The following is a 23,538-nucleotide window of genomic DNA, read 5'->3' as shown; positions in this document are numbered from 1 at the left end:
ACACCTACTTAACTCTGCTGCTGTAAAGGCAGCCATAGACAGACAGTATGTAAATGAATGAGCACGATGGGCATGGCTCTGTTCCCATAAAACTTTATTTATAAACATTGGGAGGGGACCAGACTTGGCCTGTAGATAGTACTTTGTCAGTCCATGATCTAGTCCATTCTCCTTATTTTACAGGTCTGGACATGAAGCCTCAGAGGCTAGGTGACTGTTTCAATGTCATACAGCTAGCTGATGGAAGAATCAAGACAAAAATTCAGGCCTTCTGACCCTAACTAACTGCTTTTTCTCTTCCACTCAGCTAATAATAACTAATAATTCTAGCTGCCATTTACTAAGCACCTACTATGTGCTAAGCACTGTGTTAAAAGCTTTCCATCACAATCTCCCTTAATCTTTCTTTTTTAATTGTTTAGATGTTTATTTATTTTTGAGAGAGAGAGACAGAGACAGTGAGAGAGAGAGGGAGACACAGAATCGGAAGCAGGCTCCAGGCTCCGAGCTGTCAGCACAGAGCCAGACGCGGGGCTCGAACTCACAAACTGTGAGATCATGACCTGAGCCAAAGTCGGACACTTAACTGACTGAGCCACCCAGGCACCCCACGATCTCACTTAGTCTTTACTCTAAGAGGTAGATATTATTACTAACCTCATTTTCTAAATGGAGAAGCACCTAGAAAGAACCAGAGCTGAGATTCTATCCAGATCCAGAGTCTGAGTTCTTAACCACTGTACTCAACTGCCTCACTACTGGCAACTAGGCTAAGCATTAAGAAAGTTTTGTGTAAACCTTTGTCCTGTCCCCCAGAGGTAAAGAACTTATAAAAAGAAAACAAGTTGAAATGACTCCTTTAATTAGTCTTGTCTCCCTCCCCCCCCCCCCCCATCAGCTTCAGTTTCCTTTCCTCTCGTTTCAGATCAAGATCCACAGCTCTCAGGAAGCTCAGCAGTCTTTCATGCAAGAGAAGCTGCAGGAGCATCTGGCAGAGAAGGAGAAGCTGAATGAGGATAGGCTCCAGCAAGAGGAGAAGCTGAGAGACAGAATCAAGCAGCTGTTGGAAGAGAAGGAGGTAAGGCGGTCCCTGTCATTGTCTTTACTCCTGGAAAGTGACGGAGTGGCCTTTTCCGAGGGCACGTTCTTAGAGGGAGAAATCTCAACAACTCCTTGTTCAGTGCTATGGAACTAAATTAATTAAATGAATGAGTAATGTTGGAGGAATTAACATGAAGCTTGAATTCTAAAACTCACAGCGAAATTGGCTTGAAACATCAAGGTTACTGAAGTTCCTGGAAACGGTAGCTTATTTGCTTAGATATCGCAGTTGATTTAACAAGTTCAGGTCACTGTTACAGGTCCTGGTTTGTAAGTGACGGACCGCTTCTGAGGGCGTGCGGGACCGACTTCATATTATTTCCATCGTCCGCTCTCATGTACGTATCATAGGAAACAAATGGACAAAATGGCTACTTACTTTTCTAAAACCCAAGCCAGCTAGGAGATGCTTTACAGCAGCACCTCTCAAACTTAAAGGTGCCCACGAAGCACCTGGGGAGGCTTTAAAACACAGATTCTGACTCAGCAGGTCTGGGGCAGAAACTGGCATTCTGCACTTCTAACAGGCTCCCAGCTGGTGCTGAGAGCACAGGTCTTTAGACTACCTTTTCAGCAGCAAAGTCTTAGAGGAAGGTTTTCCCAGAGTTGTCCGATAAGAACCAACTGGACATGTGTTAAAAATACAGATTCTCGGGCCCCAGCCCAGACCCACTAAATCAGAATCTCTGGAGAAGTCCAGGAAACTGCATTTAATGAGTCGATTCTCATCTTTGTCCTATATTCAGCCCTTCTTGATGTTCAGGGACGGCCATGGATTTACTTCACTGCCATCATCCTAGATCAGTGGCTCTTGACTTTGGCAGTTAGATTAAAAAGTGCTAGCACTTTGCACCTCTCCCCCACCCCCATCCCCAGGCTCTGATCTAATTGAGGCGAGGGTGTGGCTCATGCACTCGGATTTCAAAGTGCTCCTGGGTGGTTCCAGAATGCAGCCATGGGTGATCACCACTACAGGCTGCCCCTGCCTGCTCCCACCCACCTCGAGACGGCCGCCCCAGATCTGCTGGACCCCAGCTCTTCCCCCCCACCCGAGGCAGATTGCACCTGCCAGTTCTGACTTCCAGCTCGGACCATCCCTCTCTGTCACACGTCAGCTCTGCAGACCTCTCTGCCTCGTTAAGCCTCTGATTCATGCCCGGTTATTTCAAGAAATCTCTCTCCTCCTTCTACCTCTTTTTTTGTTTGCCCCTTTCTCTGCCTTTCTGCCTTTTATGAAAAAAAAAAAAAAAAAGGACTAGAAATTCTAGACTAAAAAGGGAAGAACCATCTGACCAAAATTGTACGTAAGGCAGTATTAATAGCCTTAAATCCAGATGAGTCCATTTCGAAGGTCAATTAGACGTAGAAAAAGCCAGTGTGTCATTCGAGAGAGAGGAAAATAAAACCAGAAAGAGCTGGAACTCTGCAAAAGCCTCACAGAGCTCTCCCCCTGCTTCCTCGCTCCTCCCTGATTACCCTCTCCCTTTCCAAATGTCTTATTTTACTTTTAATTTGGGGTTGACTTTTTCCACTGTGGGTACACGGTATTTCCGCCCTACCATGTTCAACACCAACTTGGGTACCAGCCTCCCCGACGCGCATTTATAGCCTCAGTCCTGATGCAGACAGGGTTTCAAGGGCTGGCTTCAAACCCCCTTTAAACAGAACAAACCTCGACACACACCAGCCCACGAGGAGCAGAGAGCACGGTCAGGTACCTGCCGAGACAGCACCCTTGCTCATGGTCATTACTATCCTGCTGAGGGTCATCATTCCCCAGACACTTAGTAGATCTCCTTGACCCAAGGGACTCATCTAAAAGTCCTGTTGCAGACTTAACTCCAGGGGTCCCAATTTTAAATGAACCTTCCCCACACCATACGACCCCATCACCCCCACCCTTTCTCGAAATACGTGTGTCAAAATTCATTAGTTGAACTCCTTCTCACACATCCTGACTTGTTGAGGACACTCTTTCACTAGTAAGAAATTCTAGGTTCTTTCATCGAGCTAATACTTTATCACAAACGGTTAACAACACGTACGTAACAAGTAACAAACGAACGGTTAACAACACGTACGTAACAACACGTAACAACATACAACCATTTGCTCACACAAATGGTTTAGATTGGGGTCAGCGAACTTTTTGCAGAAAGAGCCAGATAGTATATATTTTCAGTTTTGCAGGTCACACTGTTCTGTCGTGACTGCTTAGGTCTGCCGTCGTAGTGCGGAAGAAGTCCTAGGCAATCTACAAACAGGGAGCAAGGAGGTATGCCAATAAAACTTTATTCACAAGGCACAGACAGCAGGCCAGATTTGGCTAGTGGGCCCTAGGTTGCCAACCCCAGGTTTGAAACACAGGCTCTCGAGTCAAATGGATCTGGGTTCGAATCCCTGTTCCTGTGGTTTACTAGTAAATTTGGCAGATTCCTCAATCTCTCTGTTTCCCCTTCTGCAAAGTGAAGATCACAGAAGAACTAACCGACCGCCCTTATGAATGAACGGTGACCACATGCCAAGCAGTTCACGTTCAGCCTCTTGTCTGCCCCTCACGCTCACCCCATGCAGGAAGCACCGTTTCTGTCCCCGTTGTACAGATAGCGAGACAGGGGCTTCTCACCTGCCCAAGGTCAGGCACCCAGGAAGGACTGACTGGGGACTCTGATCTCGGCCTGCTCTAGATCCCCTGCTCCTAGCTGCCCACAGTCTCCCCCCGTGGGGTCATTGTAGCAGTAAAGAGCGAACCCGGGCAGTGGCTGGCACAGAGTCCACATTCCTGCCATGGTAACTGTGTCTGGTAAAACAACAGTCATTGACTTTCAGGATTTGGAGGAAAGCATTGCTCAAGAGAAAAACAGAGCAAAAGAAGCATTAGAAGAAGAACAGAAGAGAGTCCAAGAGCTGGAGAATCGCCTAACCCGCCAGAAGAAGGTGAGCAGCTGGGGAAGACAGTCAGCCCGAGCCCCGTCAAGATCCTGCCCCCAGGAAGGACCGGCCTCGGGCTCTGATCTGAGCCTGCCTGCTCTGGGTCCCTTGCTACTAGCTGCCCCGTCTGCCCCGTCTGCCCCGTGGGATTGTGGTGAGCAGCAAAAAGCTACCCTGGCAGTTCCTGGCACAGAGTCCAGATTCCTGCCATGGTAACTGTGTCTATCAAACAATGGCCATTGGATTTCAGGTTTGGGAGGAAAGCATTGCTCAAGAGAAACACAGAGGGAAGGAAGCATTAGAAGATGAACAGAAAAGAGTCCAAGAGCTGGAGAGTCGCTTAACCTGCCAGAAGGAGGTATGCAGGGGGGGGGGGGGGGGGGGGGGGGGAAGCGGGCTCAAGCCCAAACCTGGCTTGAGGGCCACGTGGCAGTGAGTTCCGAACCACGATGACGGGGGTAGAGCGTGACAGAGCTTTCCTACAGTGATCAGTCCTTGGGAGGGCTCTGCTACCCCCGGGACGCTTGGGAGCTCAGGGAGAGAGCTCTGGAGTTGTAACCTTGACAGCCAGTCAGAAAAATTGGAAACAGCACAAAATACAGTCACAGAGAGGACTTGGGAGACAAGTTGGGGCTGGTGACCTGAACATCTTCGGCCTAGAGATTATGTCCCAAAGCAGAGACGTGGAAAAGGTACAGAGTCCCGGGACTTCAGGGCTGTGTCAGTCCTCCAACGACATCCTAAAATCATCCAGCCTTCAGCTCCATCATTAAGGAATTTTCGACAGGCCAGGCAGTCCGTCCCAGTGGTGATGCCTTCGGCCGGCAGAAAATTCTTCCTTTTGGTTAAGTGCCTCAAACTCATTCTCCCAGAAGAGCATCACTGGCTCCTGTAAGACCTGTCCCCCCCCCCCCCCCCCGCCTCGTCCACATAATAACCTTTCAGCTGCTTGGAAATAGAGGCACCTGCTCCTCTCCAGACCCGAATGCCCTTGTGTCTCCTTATGTGCATCCCAGGGTTGGAGCCTGGCCTTGGTCCCCTCCCCTGACCTGTCCTGTTGTCCAGAAGTCACAGATTGGCTGCTCACTGGCTGGAAAGGGCCTGTGGACATGTTAACATTTGGCCCCAGAGTGTTTTATTTTGAATTCATAAAATATACTTAAAAATCCAGACTTCCAGGGGCGCCTGGGTGGCGCAGTCGGTTAAGCGTCCGACTTCAACCAGGTCACGATCTCGCGGTCCGTGAGTTCGAGCCCCGCGTCAGGCTCTGGGCTGATGGCTCGGAGCCTGGAGCCTGTTTCCGATTCTGTGTCTCCCTCTCTCTCTGCCCCTCCCCCGCTCATGCTCTGTCTCTCTCTGTCCCAAAAATAAATAAATAAAAAACGTTGAAAAAAAAATTAAAAAAAAAAAAAATCCAGACTTCCAGGCACCCGGGTGGCTCAGTGGGTTACGCGTCGAACTCTTGATCTCAGCTCGGGTCATGATCTCGTGGTTCATGAGATCGAGCCCCGCATCAGGCTCTGCGCTGACAGTGCGGAGCCTGCTTGGGATTCTCTCTCTCCCTCCCTCTGCGCCCCACTCCCGCTCGTGTGCATGCCCTTTCTCTCCCTCAAAAATAAACAAACATTTTTAAAAATCCAGATTTCCTTCCTCTCCTGAAAAGTCAGCCGACCTGGCCCCATTTCCACTTGGTGGAACTGGAGGGAGCTCAGCCAAGTAGCAGTGATTTCCCACAGCCCTCACCACACCCTGTTGCGGTAAACGCAGCCCACTTTAGTGCCGGTACCTGTCTGGCCTCTGTAGATGTCTGAGTCTGCAACCCACGGGCTGTTTTCTTCCCAAACCGGACCCAGTTCTCTGGCCATGGTGGCCCAGGCCAGGACTCTGCTCCCCCCTTGAAGACGTCATACCTGTACTGACGTTCCCACGCCAGCTTTGGGGCAAGTGCCGTTACATTGTCGACACGGGTTTATCTTGGGGTCACCCTCGGACCTCGAGGTCTCTTTCACGCACTGCTCTCGTCAACTCTTCAGTCGTGAAGCAGCACAGAGGCCTTGCAGCCAGACGAGACACAGGTTCGAATCCCGGCTGGATGACTTACTGGCCACAGAGGTCTCAGTACCTCCCTTCTTTTAAACGGTGGCTGTGAGGCGTTGGCGGTCACGTGCAGCGAAGTGTTGGACCCAGAATTGCTGCTCAGTGAATGTCGCCGTGATCACCACTTGTGTATCTTGTCCAGGCACTTCTTCCCCATCAAGCCCCTCCCTACCCTCACTCCTCAGAGGAAAGTCCTCGCCCACCCGCCTCGGGAGGCATAAGGTCAATCTGATCTGACCCAAGGAGGGAAGATGTTTATGTCCCAGGTCTCCTGCACAGCCGTGCTCTGCTGCCCCAGGTAAACAGTGTCACTGAGGCCTGGCCCTGAGTTATCTCTCCGGGGGCGGTGACAAGGAGCAGAAACTCCTGAGGGTTCACTGGGGCCAAATGCCACCAAGAGGTCAACGGCTCAGCTCAAGAGCCTGGAGAAGGCCCTTGAATTTAGAGATTTTGAGGTCACAGGGGACTTCAGGAGAGATATTTAAGGAAGCGCGATGAGGTCAGCCTCACAGCGGGGAGGAGCCTCACCCCAGGCCCAGGCAAACGTCGGCCCACCTCTCCTGACAGAACCTCTCAGCAGTTTCTCTCTTTCTTTCTTTTTTTTTTCCTCTGGGGTTTCTTGACGCAGATTCTGAGATAAAAGTCCCAGACACAGACTTCAACCAACCTCAAACTGGTATTTGATTTTCCTTTTTATTAGACCTGCTGCCACATTTCCAGATGAATCTTTAGGGACAACAGAATGCTAGTTCATGATGTGGGTTTTGAGGTTACCGCTAGAGGTTAACTCCCATTACCTGCCCGGGAACTTGGGAGCAAAGCGGCTGAGGGGGACAGAGCCCGTGTGTGTGAGTCACGCAAGGGACAGTCCTCTTCTTCAAAGGAGCTGCCGAGAGGAAGGTCCTGAGTGTAGTTGTGAGATCAGAGGCCGTGGAACGAGTCCAAGTCCCTGGGAAGTGGCCTCGAGTCTCTTTCACAAATTACAGGAGAATGTCTTACCGGAATCCCACCTCCGATGTTCAAAATCCATGATGATACTGCTTTTCTGCTTCATTTAGGCACTGTGGGAACAGCTGAGCGTTGGGATTTCTTAAACGGCTTTTCACTGCAAAATATATAGTGTTTCAGCCATGTTACGGCTTAAAAACGCCACGCAGGCTGACCTGGGACCCTGACCACTGGTTATATAACGGAAACCAGGTTCCGAGTCCCAGACATCTTGCAGCCAAGCTGATGCTTATGACTCAACCCCGTTGAAAGTTGAGGCGCCATTTCTGGCAGTGACTGGAAACAGGGGCCTCGCCACTAATCCGCATCTTTGTGATTTGCATGAGGCCGTTTAACTGAATAGCTTATCAGCAAATAACTTCCTAAATAAAATTCCGAGAGCACGAGCACCTAACCACACTCTCCTCCCTCCGTCCTCTTAGAGCGTCACTTGTGAGGTTCACCCCCGCCCGCCCCTTCCAGAAATCGGTCTGTTGTGGCTCATGAATGTGGGACACTGCCCTCATCCTGAGGCCTGATTCTCTTTAAGAGATTTATTTCAGTGATAGGAAATCCATTATTAATGAGCTTCTCCTTCTTATCAGAGAGACTGCCTGGCACAGGGACGAGAGCTCAGACTCCAAAATAAGACGGGGGCGCCTGGGTGGCTCCGTTAGTTACGTGTCCGACCTCTTGGTTTCGGCTCAGGTCATGATCTCCCGGTTTCGTGGGTTCAAGCCCCACGTCAGGCTCTGCCTGGAGCCTGCTTGGGATTCTCCGTCTCTTCTCTCTCTGCTCCTCCCCACTTGGTGCTGTCTCTGTCTCCCTCAAAATAAAGAAACTTAAAAAAAACATTTTTTTTTTTTTTTAATTAAAAAAAGACTTGTTCACTTGCCCCTCACCGAGGGCCTCTGTGCACGCGCAGGGCACTTTTCCTCTGCACAGGGCTCAACCCCTGACCTCACCACCGACAGACTGCATGACCCCTGGGCCTTCACCGTCTGTTCTTCGGTTTCCTCATCTATAAAATGGGACCACCAACTCCTCCACCCGGGAGAGGGTTCGCTGGGTGTGAAGTGCCAGCCACGGGCCCTGGCACGTGATGCCAACCCAGAGTTTTAGCTACTATCACCATTAGCATAATGAGCAGTGTCCCCCCGCCCCCTCCCCGACCCCAACCGTGCAGGCGACCAAAAAGGCTGGTCATTGATTTTCAGGTTTTGGAGAGCAGCGTGGCCTACGAGAAAAGGAAAGCAAGGGAAGCGATAGAGGCAGAAAAGAGAAAAGTTCAAGATCTGGAGAACCACTTGACCCAACAGAAGGAGGTATGAGAAGCAGAGAGAGAAGTGGGGCCATCCGAACCCCTGCGGAAGGAGCCCCGAAGCCAGGCGCGAGGCCGCGGTTCCGCGCCCGGACGTAGAGTCTGGCAGGAAAGTGGGCAGGCACCGGGCAGCACGCGGCCGAAGTCACACGCAACTTACTAGCCGTGTGACCCGGGGCAGGTCACTTAGCCTCCTGTGCCCCAGTTGTCTCCTCTGTAAAATGGGAGTCGTAACAGCCCCTGCCTCTCAGGGCCAAGCGGATTGATGTATACAGAGTACCTGGAACCACGCCTTGCGTGTAGACGCCCGGCTCCCCGGGGAAGAGAGACGCGCTCCGGGGGAGAACCCTTGGTCTGGAGTCTGGGTCGGTCCCTCCGCCAGCACCTTCCTCCTCCTCATTCGGAGGTGTTCGTGACACGGCCCAGCATGGCTCCTGGCTCTGGTCTCCCGGCTTCATAGACCTTTTGTGGAGACCCAGGCAGTGCGGAGTAAGACGGCGTGGACAGGCTCACGTGGCAGTCACACAAATAAGTACCAGGGTCTGGGATGGATGAGAAGAAGCAGGGAGAGAGTGACAGTGATTCGGGCAGGCCCGAGTGCCACGCCCGGGGAGAGCCGGAGGCATCCGCCAGCCCGGGCCTGGGCCCAGCAGCCACACCTGCCTGGAGCCACCACCGAAGGCCGGCCCACGGCTGAGGGGGGGGGTGTCACTCAGGTTAGCCCAGACACCCACACCGTCCTCTGCCCCCCCCCCCCCCCCCCCCAGGAAATCAACGAAGGGCTCTCAGGAGCTGGAGGCCAGGGAGAGGCGACCTGTAGTGACAGCTCCACGAGCTGGGCTCCGGGACACGGGGGGCACGGGCACTGGACACGTGCCGGCTCCCCTGGAAGTTCCAGAAACAGGGCTAATGACTCCATGGATTGCTTGATCCTGTCGCATTCATCCATCCACAAATATTTCCCGAGCGCCGGGCACGTGCCAGGCCCCGTGGGGCGTTGGGGACACGGCTGAGCACGAGACGGACCAGGGCCGTGCCCTCCCAGAGCCTCCACTCTAGGCCGGAGGGAGAGACACCAGATAAACAAGTGCACAGGGTAACTGCAGAGCCCCAAGCCTGGGGGAAGGTCAAACAGGTGGGCTAGAGGTGACCGCAAGCAGGGGGGCCTCTCTGAGGGGTGACATGTGAGTGAGAGCTGGAGGGGCGACGGAGCACGAAGGGAACATCCGGGGGGAGAAAGTGCCACTGGCTAAAGTGGCCCAACTGCAGAGGACGGGGACGTGGCTTCGCCAGGGGGACGGGGGGGCAGCGCCGTGACGAAGGGAGCAAAGCTGGAACGAGACGGAAGCCAAATGAGGGGTCGGGGAAGGGAGCCACACGGGGGAAAGCAGCAGCGCTTGGGAGGCTACAAGTGTCGGTTCTGGTCCACGTCCCCAGCCCTGCCCTACCAGGCTGTGTGGCCCTGGGCAAGCACCTTGCCCTCTCTGTGCAGCCATCCGTAACGTGGCTGTAGAGACAGAACCACCGTAGAGATTTGTTGTGCGGAGTCGTCGTGTTCGTTATGAGCCGCCTACCCGGGTGAGGTCAGAGTCCAGGTGGGGTGGGGAGGGTGGTTTGTCCCACGGGGGGGGGGGGGGGAGGGCAGACAGTCAAGCAGAGACCTCGGCAGCAGGACCCTGTCGGCCCAGGCAGGAAGTGAGGTCAAACTGTTGTCAGCTGCTGTGCCCGGAGGGTCCCGTATACGTGTGGGCCGGGGGTGGGGTCTCGAAGCTCGGGGGCCCACTGGGCGGTGGCCTCTGTGCCAGACTAGCTGCGAGCATACAAGCAGGTCTGTGCCTCTGGGCGGGGTGGGGTTTTAATCAGGAGGACGCGGAAGGCAGGCTCCGGAAGCCGGGTGGCAGGACGGGTAGGCCGGGACCCAGGTGCCCAAGCGTGCGCCCCCGCTCCCCGGTGGCATGATGCCTGCGCGCTGCCCGTCCTCTTCCTCCGCTGCAGTCCCCGTGTGCTCACGGGTCAAATGTGGGTGACCGGGCAGATGCCATCTGGGGGGTTGCGGATGAGATAGCGCACGGTGGCCGGCACTCACGTTGCCGGCCTTTCGAGAGGAGTCAGCATCGTCGTCATTATCTTTGACGGTGACGAGCCGGGCAGCGCGTAATCCCACGGGGCGTGCGGAAGGGGGCTGGCAGCCTCTTACGACTGGCGGGGCGGGGGCCGGACCGTCTTAAGCAGGCTTGGCAGTGGGAAAATGCCAAGCTCGTGCCGGGAGGTGAGTCAGAGCCCAGGTGGGTTGGGAGGCCCGGGCAGGGCAGGGCAGGGCAGGGCAGAGGGAGGCCGCCGACACCGCAGGGCCGTCGGGAAGATGGTCTTCTCCAGGGCCACGCATCCCCGGAGCCTCGTCCCAGCCCCAGCAGTCGTCTTCCCTGTTCCAATTTCCGAGCCATTTTCTTTTTGCCAAATAACGTACATTCGCTCAACAAGATGTGGAAGATACAGACCAGTGGGAAGAGGGAAATGTAAATTGCCATAATCTCAATCCCCCAAAATAACCGCTATTTACATTTCAGTACGTATCGCTTCAGGGCTTTGTGCATATATGCATAAATTCAAAATATTTTTTGGTGAACTTTGTGTTTGTACGGGAGCACAACGGCAAGAATTCCAAGCAGCAAATAAGAGTTTTCCAACCCCCCTGCACCGCGTACCTCCTGGGCTGGTGTAGGCGAGGCTGGGCCTCAGTCCCCTCCCCGTCACCGGACCTGGGGGCTATATGTTCTCTGTTCCAAACTGTCCTGCACATCCATTTGTGGACCCAAGCCTTCGAAGGCCAGAGACTGAAGCCACAGGCATCAGGCCTGCTGGGACAGGAGGCGCCCCTCTCCCCCGCCCCAACTCAGGCTCTCCTGCCCCATCTCCCGAGAAGCCAGGTACTTCCCAACAAGGGCCCACACTGACGCCAACACAGGCCGGTGCAGCTGGTGGCCCAGCGCCAAATGCCTGGACCCGACCACTCACCAGCGCGTCACTTCCTGAACACGGCCCAGAAATCCTGAGTGATGAACAACCCTCTCCGTTATGCGGTGACTGACCAGACACGACCTCCAGGTTCTCGCCGTGGCGGGCGTGCCAAGACTCGCATCCCTCTTTCCGATGGGTGGGCCGCGAGCATCCTGTTCCTTGAGCCCTCGCTCCCAAACCCTGACTCACTGATCTCCGTGATTAGCAATCCTGGCTTCCCTCAAGGTTCCGTTGTCCTTCCTTTCTCGAGTACGCTCCCTCAAACCGGTTGTCTCTGACTTCCAGATTTCAGAGAGCAGCATCGCCTACGAGAAACACAAAGCAAAAGAGGCCATAGAGAAGGAAAAGAAAAAGGTGCAAGATCTGGAGAACCGAATCACCAAGCAGAAGGAGGTAAGAGTCTCGGAGAGGAGCAGACACGGGGGAGCCCAGCACGGTTAAGAGCAGGGATCTGGAGGCAGGAAGGCTGGGTTCAGATCTTACCTCTGCCACTTGCTGGCTGTGCAGCCTGAGGCAAGTTTCTTACCATCTCTGTGCCTGTGTTTCCCCACCTAGGAAATCCAGGTGATGCCAATAGATCAGCCTCATCGACTTGTGAGGCTTGATCGCTAACAAGCACACCCGCACGTAAAAAAGCACGCAGCACTCAGCGGATGTTCTGTGTGTTAGCTGCTTTTATTATTTTTTATTGTTACTATTATTATGAGTCCGCATCTAGGAAGTGGAGGGGCAGAACCAAACCCAGGACTATCTGACTCCAGAACCCTGCATTGTCCCCTCCTCTCCCTCCTATCCTGTGCGTGGGCTCAGCTGCCTGGGGCCAAAGAGGGGATGTCAGGAGATGGGTGCCTAAATTGCCAACCACCTCGACAGCGATGTCTCCACCGGAACTTGTCATCGTGATAATCACGACCTTCCCAGTCAAACTGCATTCACGATTATCCCTGGGAGCAGCAGACACAGTGGGAGGCACAGGCTTTTGCACAGGACCCCATCTTAGGCACCTCCTAGCTGTAGGACATAATTCACTCCTCCTGGGTCCCAACAGTACAAGGGACACACACACACACACACACACACACACACGAGTTAATATCGCAGAATTCAAGGCAAGGGATTAAACACACAACCTCACCGTAGGGGGTTAAATTTAAATGCAGGTAAATACCATTTCAAAGGACTTTGAAGACCGGATGGGACTAAAAATGCCTTGGAGTCCATTCACATCACTCTTCTGATCATTTTCTTTGAAGAAAGTTTCCCCAACATTAGCATGCATAGGATCGCTTGGGGTGGTTTTCAATGCCCATTCCCTGGGCCTCACCCCCGGGGAAGAGAGAGATTTGCAATCACTGTCTATAGGGTGGACTCACCAATCCCAAGGGGACTGGACAAGCCGCCCAAGTGATGTGCTGTGCTAGGAACAACACTACTCCAGAGCAGTGAGTGTCAGTAAACCACATCCGGATTAGCATCAGTCCCGGGCACTGCCTTTTTTTTTTTTTAAGTTTACTTGTTTATTTTGAGAGAGAGAGAGGGAGCGAGCATGAGCAGGGGAGGGGCAGAGAGAGGGAGGTAGAAGAGAGAATCCCAAGCAGGCTTCACACTGTGGGCACAAGGCCCAGTGTGAGGCTCAGTCCCACGAAGCGAGACGTCATGACCTCAGCCAAAATCAAGCGTCGGATGCTTAACCAACTGAGCCACCCGGGTGCCCTGAGAAATTAACATTTTTCAAGTAGATTCGTCAGGGCATCAAATGGATCAGGAAGGAGGTGGATGCTAAAAAAAAACAAAAAAAATGTGGATCAGTGAAATTGATGAGCGGTCACAGGGTTTACTGTGCAGTTACAGTGGAAGGGAAGACGCAGGTGGCCGTACAGCTGTCCAGATGAAAATGGTCCGAATCAAAACCACAATGAGATGCCACCTCGCACCTGTCAGAAGAGCTGAGATTAACAACTCCGGCAACAACAGATGTTGGCGAGGATGCGGAGACAGAGGATCTCTTTTGCCTTGTTGGTGGCAATGCAAGCTGGTGCCGCCACCCTGGAAAACAGGATGGAGGTTCCTCAAAAAACTAAAAAGAGAACTACCCTACGACCCAGCAATGGCACTACTAGGCATTTAGCCAAGGGATACAGGTGTGCTGTTTCGAAGGGACACATGCACCCCCATGTTTATAGCAGCACTATCAACAATAGCCAAAGTATGGAAGGAGCCCAAATGTCCGTCGATGGATGAATGGATAAAGAAAATGTGGTATATACACAATGGAGTATTACTCGGCAATCAAAAAGAATGAAATCTTGCCATTTGCAGCTACGTGGATGGAACTGGAGGGTATTATGCTAAGTGAAATTAGTCAGAAAAAGACAAATATCATATGGCTTCACTCACATGAGGACTTTTAGAGACAAAACAGATGAACATAAGGGAAGGGAAACAAAAATAATATAAAAACAGGGAGGGGGACAGAACATAAGATACTCTTTTTAAAAAAAAAATTTTTTTTTAACGTTTATTTATTTTTGAGACAGAGAGAGACAGAGCATGAATGGGGGAGGGTCAGAGAGAGAGGGAGACACAGAATCTGAAACAGGCTCCAGGCTCTGAGCAGTCAGCACAGAGCCTGATGCGGGGCTCGAACCCACGAACCGCGAGATCATGACCTGAGCCGAAGTCGGATGCTTAACCGACTGAGCCACCCAGGCGCCCATAAGAGACTCTTAAATATGGAGAAGAAACAGAGGGTTGCTGGAGGGGGTGTGGGAAGGGGGATGGGCTAACTGGGTAAGGGGCACTAAGGAATCTACTCCTGAAATCATTGTTGCACTATAGGCTCACTAACTTGGATATAAATTTAAAATAAAATGAAATGAAACGAAACAAAATAAAATAAAATAAATATTTCAAAGCACAGCCAAAAAAAAAAAAAGAAAGAAAATGGGCCGATTGTTCACGGATATTGGGCCATTCTTGGTACTCGACCCCGAGAGGATCTCTCCTAAGGATCATCACATAGCGTATCCAACAACATCCTCAACGGCCTTAGAACGACAGTGACACCAGAGGGTGAGGTCTCGCGATAGCCCCCAAGTTACCCTGGTGGCATCACACCAGACACGGAGAATCGGGACCCCCCTCCCCAGGAACTCGCCATTTACCAAGAAAGACCAGGGAAGTACAAGGTCAAAGAACCACCCAGACACAGAGTTGTTTATTCGCGTGCTGTTACACTCGTCTACACAGAAGAACAAGGAAACGATTGAGGTTCGCCGAAGCGGGCATAAGAGAAAGAGGAGAGAAGGGAGAAGAAACGTCAATCCGGACCCGTGCGGACGGTGGACTTTGTTCCTGTCCTCGAGGAAGCAGCCGAGCTGCCGGCAAGGAGCAGAGACGCCAGGCACTGTCCTCTGCCCTGGGGCGGCTTCGTGGCCCATCAAAGAACCCGTTGGCTTGCTGTGGATTCGCCGGGACGGCCGGGGGGTCTTGCCGTGAGCTGTAGGTGACAGGCTGCTCTGTGGGGCATGCCTGCCAGTGTCCTCGGCGAGCACCTTCTTCGGCCAGGTCTGCACCTCTTCCGCCCTGGGATTTCTCAACGGTGACAGCGATGGTAAGGCCCCCAGACAGAATCGGCTGGAGTTCAGTGGCGACACAAAGGGACTGGGGCAACTCCCAGGCGAGGCTCCCACGAGTCACACGGTGAAGAAAGGGCTTTTCCTGTTGTTTTTAAATCCGTTTCCTTTCCCAGCGATAAAAGGAGCAACTATTTGCTCTAAGAATTTTGAAGAAAATTTAAAACTACCCATGAGTCCACTGAGCACACTCACCATTAGCGACATTTTGATAGGATTCCTTCCAGACCTTCTACGTGCTGATCGTTATTATAGACCTCGACACCCAGCAGTTCGTTACAAAGTGACCTACCCTGTTACACTCTGTACGCTGATCTGAATGCTATTTTTTTTTTAACTTAATACATTACAAAAATGTCTCTAGGTCATGGAACATTCTTCCAATAACCTGCCATGGACGGATAACCTGGGTTTGCACTCCGTTGGATGGACCCCAGTTTATTTACCTCCCCCTCCCCCCCCGCCCCCGCGGTTGGGCACTGGGGCTGTTTGTGTTTCCACCGGAGTAAAAACAGCGCTTGGCTGAACATCCCTGCGCATCAGTCCTTGTGCAGGTGTGAGGCGACGTCCTTAGGACAGATTCCCGAAAATGGAATCACTGGGTCACGGCGGGTAAACATTTTCAGCCTTTTGATGGACGTTCCCAGCGACCTTCCAAGAAGGTCATGCCTGTTCGCACTGCCACCAACAGAGTCTGAGGATGCCCGGCGCCACATCTCAAGCGTGTGTTTTAGATCGGATTAAAGAACGCTCGTGAAAAGGCTGCACACGCACGGTGTAATTCCAACTATGCCTGTGACGTTCTGGAAAAGGCAGAAGTATGGAGACAGCGAAACGACCAGGGGTTGGCGGAGGGGAGGGGTGAATGGGTGCAGCACAGAGGACTTTTAGGGCAGCGAAACTACCGCGTGGGATAACGTAATGGTGGATGCACGTCCTCATACGTTTGGTCGGACGCGCGGAGGGTACGGCAGGGAGTGAACCCTAGAGTAGACTATGGGCTTTGGGTGACCGTGAGGTGTCAGTGCCAGTTCATCAGTTAGAACAAAGGTACCAGCTGGTGCGGGGTGTGGATGATGGGGGCGGGGCCTCTGGCGGGGGATGAGAGCACACGTAAGAGAGCTCTGCGTTTTCCTCTTGATTTTGCTGTGAACCTAAAACTCTTTTTTTTTTTTTAAATATAATTTATTGTCAAATTGCCTAACATACGGTGTGAACCGTGTGCTCTTGGTTTTGGGGGTAGATTCCCGTAGTTCATCGCTTACATACAACACCCAGTGCCCACCCCAGCAAGTGCCCTCTTTGATGCCCATCACCCATATTCCCCTCTTTATTTTTATTTTTCTTTTAATTTTTAATGTTTGTTTATTTTTGAGAGAGAGGGAGACAGGGTGTGAGCGGCAGGGGCAGAGAGAGAGGGAGACACAGAATCCGAAGCAGGCTCCAGGCTCCGGGCCGTCAGCACAGAGCCCGCCGCGGGGCTCGAACTCACGGACTATGAGATCATGACTTGAGCTGGTCAGACACTTAAGCAACTGAGCCACCCAGGTGCCCCTGATTTTCCCCTCTTTCAAAATAAAGTCAAGTAGGGGCGCCTGGGTGGCTCAGTCAGTTGAGTGTCCAGCTCTTGATTTCAGCTCAAGTCTTGATCTCACGGTTCGTGGGTTCGAGCCCCACGTCGGGCTCTGCACTGACAGCACAGAGCCTGCTCGGGGCGCGCTCTCTCTCTCCGTCTCTCTCTCTCTCTCTCTCTCTCTCTCTCTCTCTCAAAATAAGTAAATAAACTTACAAAAAATGAAGTCAAGTAAATGGACAAAGTTTGTGAAGCCCCCACCACAGGACCTGTCACAAAGCTCACATTCCACGAGGTTGAGGAGGGACTCAGGGAGGAGAGTGGAATTTGGACAGTCCGGGGCTGGAAGAGTGGGTTCCAGGAAGAGGAACGCGGCGATTAGAGTCCACCTTGCTGGAGCCCAGAGCAGAGAGGGGAGGGCGTCCCTCCGAAGCCAGGGAGGAAGGTGCTGGAGGCAGACCCTGTGGCAAAGGGCTGAGGGAGCTCGGCCCATTTATCCCGGAAAATAAATTTAGACAGAGACATGACCTCCCTCCTCAAATATTTAAAGGACCGCCTCGTAAAATAGAAGTGAAACTCAGTGCGCTCCGGGTGGCAGAAGGAAAACGCCTCCTCTCTGGAAGCAAGGGGAGGGGGGCGGCTAGGGTAAACGCTTATTCCTGAATTTCCGTTGATTTCCTGTTTGCTGTTTGTCCAGGAAATAGACTTGAAAGTGCAAAGAGAAGATGTTTTAAATAATAAGTTAAATGACGCGCTGGCCATGATAGAAGAGACTCAGAAAACCAAGGTGGCTGAGAGCCTGAAAGCCGAGAGCCTCGCCGTGAAATTAAATGAAACGCTAGCCGAACTGGAAACGGCCAGGACCAAAATGGTGAGTTGGTGCCTTCCAGGGACGGGAGACTCTCTCCCTCAGTGAAAGATCACAATGCAGGGAGAACTCATGATTTAGACCGGGGGCTCTCAGCCTGGGCACTGCTGCTGTTCCAGGGTGGATGACCCCTTCCTGTGTGCGGCTGTCCTATTCATCACGGGCTGCTTAACATCGCCCCTGGTCTCTACCTGCTAGATGCCAGTAACATCCTTCCCCCGGTTGTGGCAACCCAAAATGTCTTCAGACTTTGCCCAATGTCCTCTGGTGGGGGGGGGTGGGGGGCAAAATCACCCTCTATTGAGAAGCAGTGGTCTAGTCTGAAAGGTGAACAGAGGCTACGATGGCCTCTCTCCAGGCGTTGTAAGATGTAACACAGGGTCCTTACAGCATCTGGCTGAAGGACTGAGCAGCCCCAGAACTTAGTAATCAATGACTGTTCCACAGACTTGAAGATGAGGTGTTAAAATTTTAGCTCGGCATTCAAGGCCCTCCATCCTCGGGGCTCAATATTTCACTCGTTTGTCATTCGTACACGCGACCAACAGGTCTGTGGGCAAGGAGGTAATAGAGGCTTCATCGGGCAGAAGCGCACCAAAAGTGAATTTGAGAGGGACTAGAGTAGGAGAGGCCAGCTCAGGCTGGGGCACACAGTGGCCATCACAGAGTCTAGGCTCATAAGGACCTGCGCACAGGAGCAGGCCAGAAGGAGTTCCGACAAGAGAAATGGCAGGACTCGATAACTGATTGACGGGACACGAGCACCAAGGAGAGGACGGTGCTGATCGAGACAGCCTGGGCTTCAAGCCAGGGCACCCAGGGCAACGGTGGCATATGGGTGACATGTTGATGGGAACACGGAGGCCACGGTGGCTCTTGTGGGGCAGGGTCTCTGTTGCAGAGAAGGTGAAGAATTCAGACTTAGGCGCAGGTGGGGTCTCAACGTTCGACAGTGCCGCAAACTTTTGGCGGTCCAATGGATGTGGGGGGAAAGCAAGTGAGCCAAGAAACGTGTGGTCGGAGAAGCAGGAGGGGGCGAGGAATGAGGCACTGAAGACAGAGGGGCAGGGCGGCCACGGGAACGGGTCCGATTCACCACTTGGTGATGATTGGTAGCTTTTGCTTTTAAGAACTACGAATGCCTTGGCCTTTTCTTACAACGTTGTCCATTCGTTAATTCAACCAACGTGTACCGAGCAGGGATCCAGGCCGTGGGTCCGTTGGTAACTAAGGCGAGTTTCTGCTCCCCCGGACCTTCCGTTCTCGCGGGAATGGGAAAGAAACGAGATCGTGCAGATCACGGAAAATGAAAGAGGATGACGGACTAGAGAGCTGTCTCGGGCTTCTCCTTTAGACGGGCAGTCAGGAAGGGCCTCTCCGAGGAGGCGCCATCGGAGCTGAGACCTGACGCGCGAGAAGGAGTCAGCCATGCGAGGAGCTGGGGGAGGAGGGTACCGTGCAGAACGGACAGCCCAGGCAGAGGCCCCGAGGTGGGTCCGAGTCCCGTGCCTGTGGGTGCCAAGGGGGCATCTGGCTCTCGTCGTCAGTGGCGTCACGCCCGGCTCCCAGGAGCACACGGACCCCCCTGTTCCCCCAGATCATGATGGAGGAGCGGCTGCAGCACACAGTAAAGGCCCTTCGGGACGAGCAGGAAGCACAGAAACACGGATTTGAAACCGAAGTCGTGGAATACAAGGAGCAAATCAGACAGCACTCCCAGACGATCGTGAGCCTGGAAGAAAGGCTGCAAACAGTGACCGCGCGCCACAGAAAGATAGAAGGAGAGATTGCAACTCTGAAGGACAGTGACCCAGGTGGGTCCAAAGAAATGCCGAGCAGACGTTAGCGCTCGGGACAGGGCCTGGTCGCCCTGCGGGTCCCCATAGGCTGATGGGTAGGAGAAGGCTGCCCCTCGCTCATTCACTGTCTGCAGAGGCTCTTTGCTTCCCGTTACACCGCGAGGTTGGGGCCCTCGAGGCCCACGTCAGACAGAAGTCACGGCAATGCGAAGGGACGTCCTTTGTGCCGAGCCAGTGAGCCGGCGGGGACGCACAGGCTGCCGAGGGTATCAGAGCAGCATGACAGAGGGTGTCCTTTCCGCCTGAGAACGTCCCGCACGGGGGCCTTTCAAAGGCTTCTCTCTGCCCTGAGCAATTTGCGACTTTGTCTAATGGACTTTCGTCACCAGCCAGCGTTGGTCTCTTAAAAAATAAACCCAAAAGGGGCTGACAAAAGAACTCAGAGCTGTGAGCACTTACTCACCCCAAATGACCCAGGCAACGCAATATATTGCAAAGACGCTGAGCTCTCGGGGGGAGAGTTCTGGAACTGGAGGCCTCGGACCAGGGTTTCTCGACCCCGGCTCCACTGACATTTGGAACTGGCTAGGCCTTTGTCGCGGGGGCCGTCCTGCGCACTGTGGGCGTTCAGCAGTGTCCCCGGCCTCCACCCCCTGCACGTCAGCACCCCCCACCCCAGTGGGACTACCGGAACCATCTCCGGACGTTGCCAAGTGTCCCCGGGGGAGGGGGGGGGGCACGGTCGCCCCTGATTGAGAACCATGGTCTTGGTTGTCAACTGAATTCCCGCCCTGACGGGTGACCCAGGGTGAACAGGGCACTGTGACAAGGGCATGAAGCAGGACTCAGTTTCCCAATCCAGTTCCAGGTCAGAGGGAGGACGGTTAAGCTGGGACCCCAAGAACGACTACTTCCTTGTGACCCCACGTTTAGCGCAGTCCCCGCCATAAAGCAGACGTTCCATGAGCCCCTGGTGATTGAAAGTGAGGGGGTGAGCGTGTGACTGAGGGTGAGGAGTAAGTGGGAGGCGAGGACAGGACAAGACCTGTCTGGGAGGAGAGGAGGGATAGGGAGGAGGCGCAGCCCAGGGCTTGGGGCTCTGGCTATTACCGGCTTAGCCGAGTGGCCGCCGGCAGGTCCTGTCACTCCTGTGCCCATTTTCCCATCTGAAAATGAGTAGCCGGGAAGATTTCGTGCGCACATACGTGGCCGGTGGGTGGGAGCCAGCCGGCACCACAGAACACACGTGGGGCTTTTTAGGCAGAGAGGGCGGCGGGGTGGGGAGGGTTGCTCAGCTGGAAAGGACGCAGGTGTTTGAGGACAGCGATGACCCTCGCGTGTCCCCCTGATTCAGCCCAGGAGGAGGTGATGCAGCGAGAGCCTCCGGCGGTGCCTCCGACGGAGACCAGTGTCAAAGACGAAGTGGGTGACACCTTGATGTGAGTACCTGAGGGGCGTGTGCACACGAGGCCGGAGACCCCTGCTTCTGGCCATGTCCTCAGAGCCTGAGAAAAGGAGCAGGGTCCGGGGCCTTCCTGCTGTTACCTGAATTTCTCAGTTCCTTTCGCAAGTCAGGATGGTGGCATGGAAAGATCTGGGTGGATCTATGCCCGGATCCCGAAATACAACCCCTTCCAGTTGTGGGGCCCTGGGCCCCCAGTCATGTCACCTTACTGTACCTTAGCTTCCTCGTCTGTGAAAGAAGGAGACACTTGTCATATCTCAGCCTCAGCCCAAATCCAGAGGGGATGCTCTGTTCTCTCGCCGTGTGTGTGTTTGCATCGCATTCAGTTTTTGTTCTGAGGATGTTTAAAGAACGCGCTTATCCCTTTTGCTGGGACTGGTGTCCCGTGGACACCACTGATGGAGGGTCACTTGCGTTTCTACTTGGCCCCGTCCGGGTCCAGGCCCTGGGGGTGCCAGCGAGCCTGAGGTGAGCTGACGTGGCCGTTTCTTGTGCATTTCAGAGGGGATCTACTGGCCTCTCAGAAGGAAATCCTGTCTCAGCAGGAGGTCATCATGAGGTTAAGGAAAAACCTCACCGAAGCCCACAACCGAATGTCAGACTTGAGAGGTTTGTATGATGGCCTGTGTCTCTTGACTTCCTGACCCGCTTCGAGAAAGAACAGGCTTAAGAGCTGGAAGGGTTGGGGGCGCCTGGGTGGCTCAGTCGGTTGAGCATCCAGCTCCTGATTGTCAGCTCAGGTCACGATCTCACGGTTCGTGAGTTCGAGCCCCGCCTTGGGCTCTGTGCTGACAGCTCGGAGCCTGGAGCCCGCTTCGGATTCTGTGTCTCCCTCTCTCTCTGCCCCCTCCAAGGCTCGCTCGCTCTCTTTCGCTCTCTCTCAAAAATAAAATAAACGTTTAAAACGCATTTTTAAATCCCAGTGACCTGCTTTCCTGGGCGGTCACAGCGTTTGTACCTCAGTCAGCAAGACACGTGCCTTATCAGGGGCCACTTTGCCTTATCTTCTCCGCCTTGAGATGCAGCTTCTTTGGGGGAGGGGGAAATCTCCTTTTACCTAAGAGGATTTGTCTCTGGAGGCAAAGGCTGGGAGGGAGGGAGTCGTGGGCCCGCACAAACACTAGCCCTCCCCAGCTCTGGGACCTAGAGCAGGGTAATCTCTCCACACCTCCCCTGCCTCTGATGCAAAATCACCTACATCACACCTGCCTCCTGTAGTTGGCCGGACGGCAGGGGCCCCTTACACTGGGGAGGGACAAAAGGGCGTGAGCAAGTCTGGCTGAACATTCCGGCTTGGCTCTTCTCGCCCCACCCCCACCCCCGTTCTTTTATTTCGGCCTCTCCCGGCTTCGGCTTCTCGTAGCCCTTCTCCTCCTTCCCAGCTCCAGCCTCCGTGAGGCCGAAAGGCACAGGCAGGCTGTCAGGAGATAAAACCAGGTTTAGGGAACACTCCTCTTGTCCCCACCTCAAACCCCGTGCACCCCAAAACCTTCAGTGGCATTTGCTCCCTGCGGCTGTAACGGTTAATGCTCCCAAGGCGTTTACGGCTGACTTTTTCAAAGCGTGATTTTCGTTCATGCTGAGGTCTGAGAACGTGTAGTAGAGAGGCCGCCGAGTCCAGCTCTAGAATCAGGAGACATTGGACCCGGTTCTGGGTCTGCTATTTACTAGTCCCATGAGTTGTTTAGGCAAGTCACTCTACCTCTCTGAGCTTCAGTTGGTGCATCTGTGAAGTGGGGGGGTTCCTGGTAACCAACCTGTCAGGTTACCATGAAAATCTGAGGCCATGCGAGTGTCTCAGTTTGGATTTTCCCAGAGGCTGACCCTGAGGCCAGAATTCGAGAATTCCGAGGCAGGTGGTGTATTTGAGAGGCGATCCCAGGGGGAGGCAGTGGTGGAGGTGCCAGAGAAGCGGGACAGGGACGGGAATAACAGCTGTGCTGTCAGTCAAGGGCAGAGAGGGCAGCTGGGGTTGAGCCCTGCGGGGGAAGGACGCCGGGGAGCAGGGTACAAATCAGCCGCCAGGCTGCCCGCCTGAGCGGGAGGAAGCCAGTCTCACCTGCCTCGGCTGGTACCTGGCAGACACAGGAGAGCAGACTCCAGAGTCCTTAACACGAACGCCCTTAGGCAAACAGGTGCAGAGGCAGGCAGCTGGAGGTCGGCCAGGGAGCTCAAAATGCCAGAAGCACAGAGGCGGGGCCCTGACAGCTTCTGGAACCTGGGGCTGTACTTTGCTGTAGTTTGCTAAGGTGCAAGCAGACCCTGGCCATTCCTAACGCCCCTGCCCACCACACACACACACTTCCGGGAGAATTCCTGGAGGGTAGGCCTGCCTCGTGGTTCTTGTAGCCCTGGAAGAGCTGCTGTGGCCCTGGCGGAGACCTGAGGCAGGAGACCCCCTCCCCAGCTTTCCTGTTTCTCCCAGGGGAGCTTAGTGAAAAGCAGAAGATGGAACTGGAGCGGAACGTGGCCCTGGTCCAGCAGCAAAGCAACGAACTCAAAGCGCTCAAGGAAAAGATGGGGCAGCTGACTGGCCTGGTGGAAAAGAAGGACAGGGAGCTGGAGGTCCTCAAGGAGGCACTCAGGTGTGTGGGAAGGTCCTCATGGGGTGGGGAGCCCAGACACACCCAAGTGCCCAGGGAGCCTCTCACAGAGAGGGTACACAGTAAATCCTGGAGAGATGGATGGATGGATGAATGGATGAAGGCTGGATGCATGGATGGATGGATGGATGGATGGATGG

At 53.8% G+C, this 23,538-nt stretch overlaps 1 protein-coding gene across 6 annotated transcripts in view; it reads left to right on the top strand.

Moving 5' to 3' along the window:
- Positions 1-23,538, top strand: part of FHAD1 (forkhead associated phosphopeptide binding domain 1) — a 123,243-nt gene that overhangs the window by 77,084 nt on the left and 22,621 nt on the right. For 5 of the 6 annotated variants that reach the window (XM_049618037.1, XM_049618035.1, XM_049618032.1 and 2 more), the window contains 10 exons: positions 926-1,078; positions 3,931-4,038; positions 4,283-4,390; positions 8,334-8,441; positions 11,741-11,848; positions 17,361-17,534; positions 19,129-19,345; positions 20,685-20,769; positions 21,298-21,404; positions 23,221-23,380. In XM_049618037.1, coding sequence (XP_049473994.1) covers positions 926-1,078; positions 3,931-4,038; positions 4,283-4,390; positions 8,334-8,441; positions 11,741-11,848; positions 17,361-17,534; positions 19,129-19,345; positions 20,685-20,769; positions 21,298-21,404; positions 23,221-23,380 — 1,328 coding nt within the window. The remainder of the gene's footprint in view (positions 1-925; positions 1,079-3,930; positions 4,039-4,282; positions 4,391-8,333; positions 8,442-11,740; positions 11,849-17,360; positions 17,535-19,128; positions 19,346-20,684; positions 20,770-21,297; positions 21,405-23,220; positions 23,381-23,538) is intronic. The other variant, XM_049618034.1, reaches the window with a different exon arrangement.

Source organism: Panthera uncia, assembly GCF_023721935.1.
Source record: "Panthera uncia isolate 11264 chromosome C1 unlocalized genomic scaffold, Puncia_PCG_1.0 HiC_scaffold_4, whole genome shotgun sequence".
Taxonomy (NCBI): domain Eukaryota; kingdom Metazoa; phylum Chordata; class Mammalia; order Carnivora; family Felidae; genus Panthera; species Panthera uncia.
This window is presented reverse-complemented; position numbering and strand designations above follow the sequence as displayed.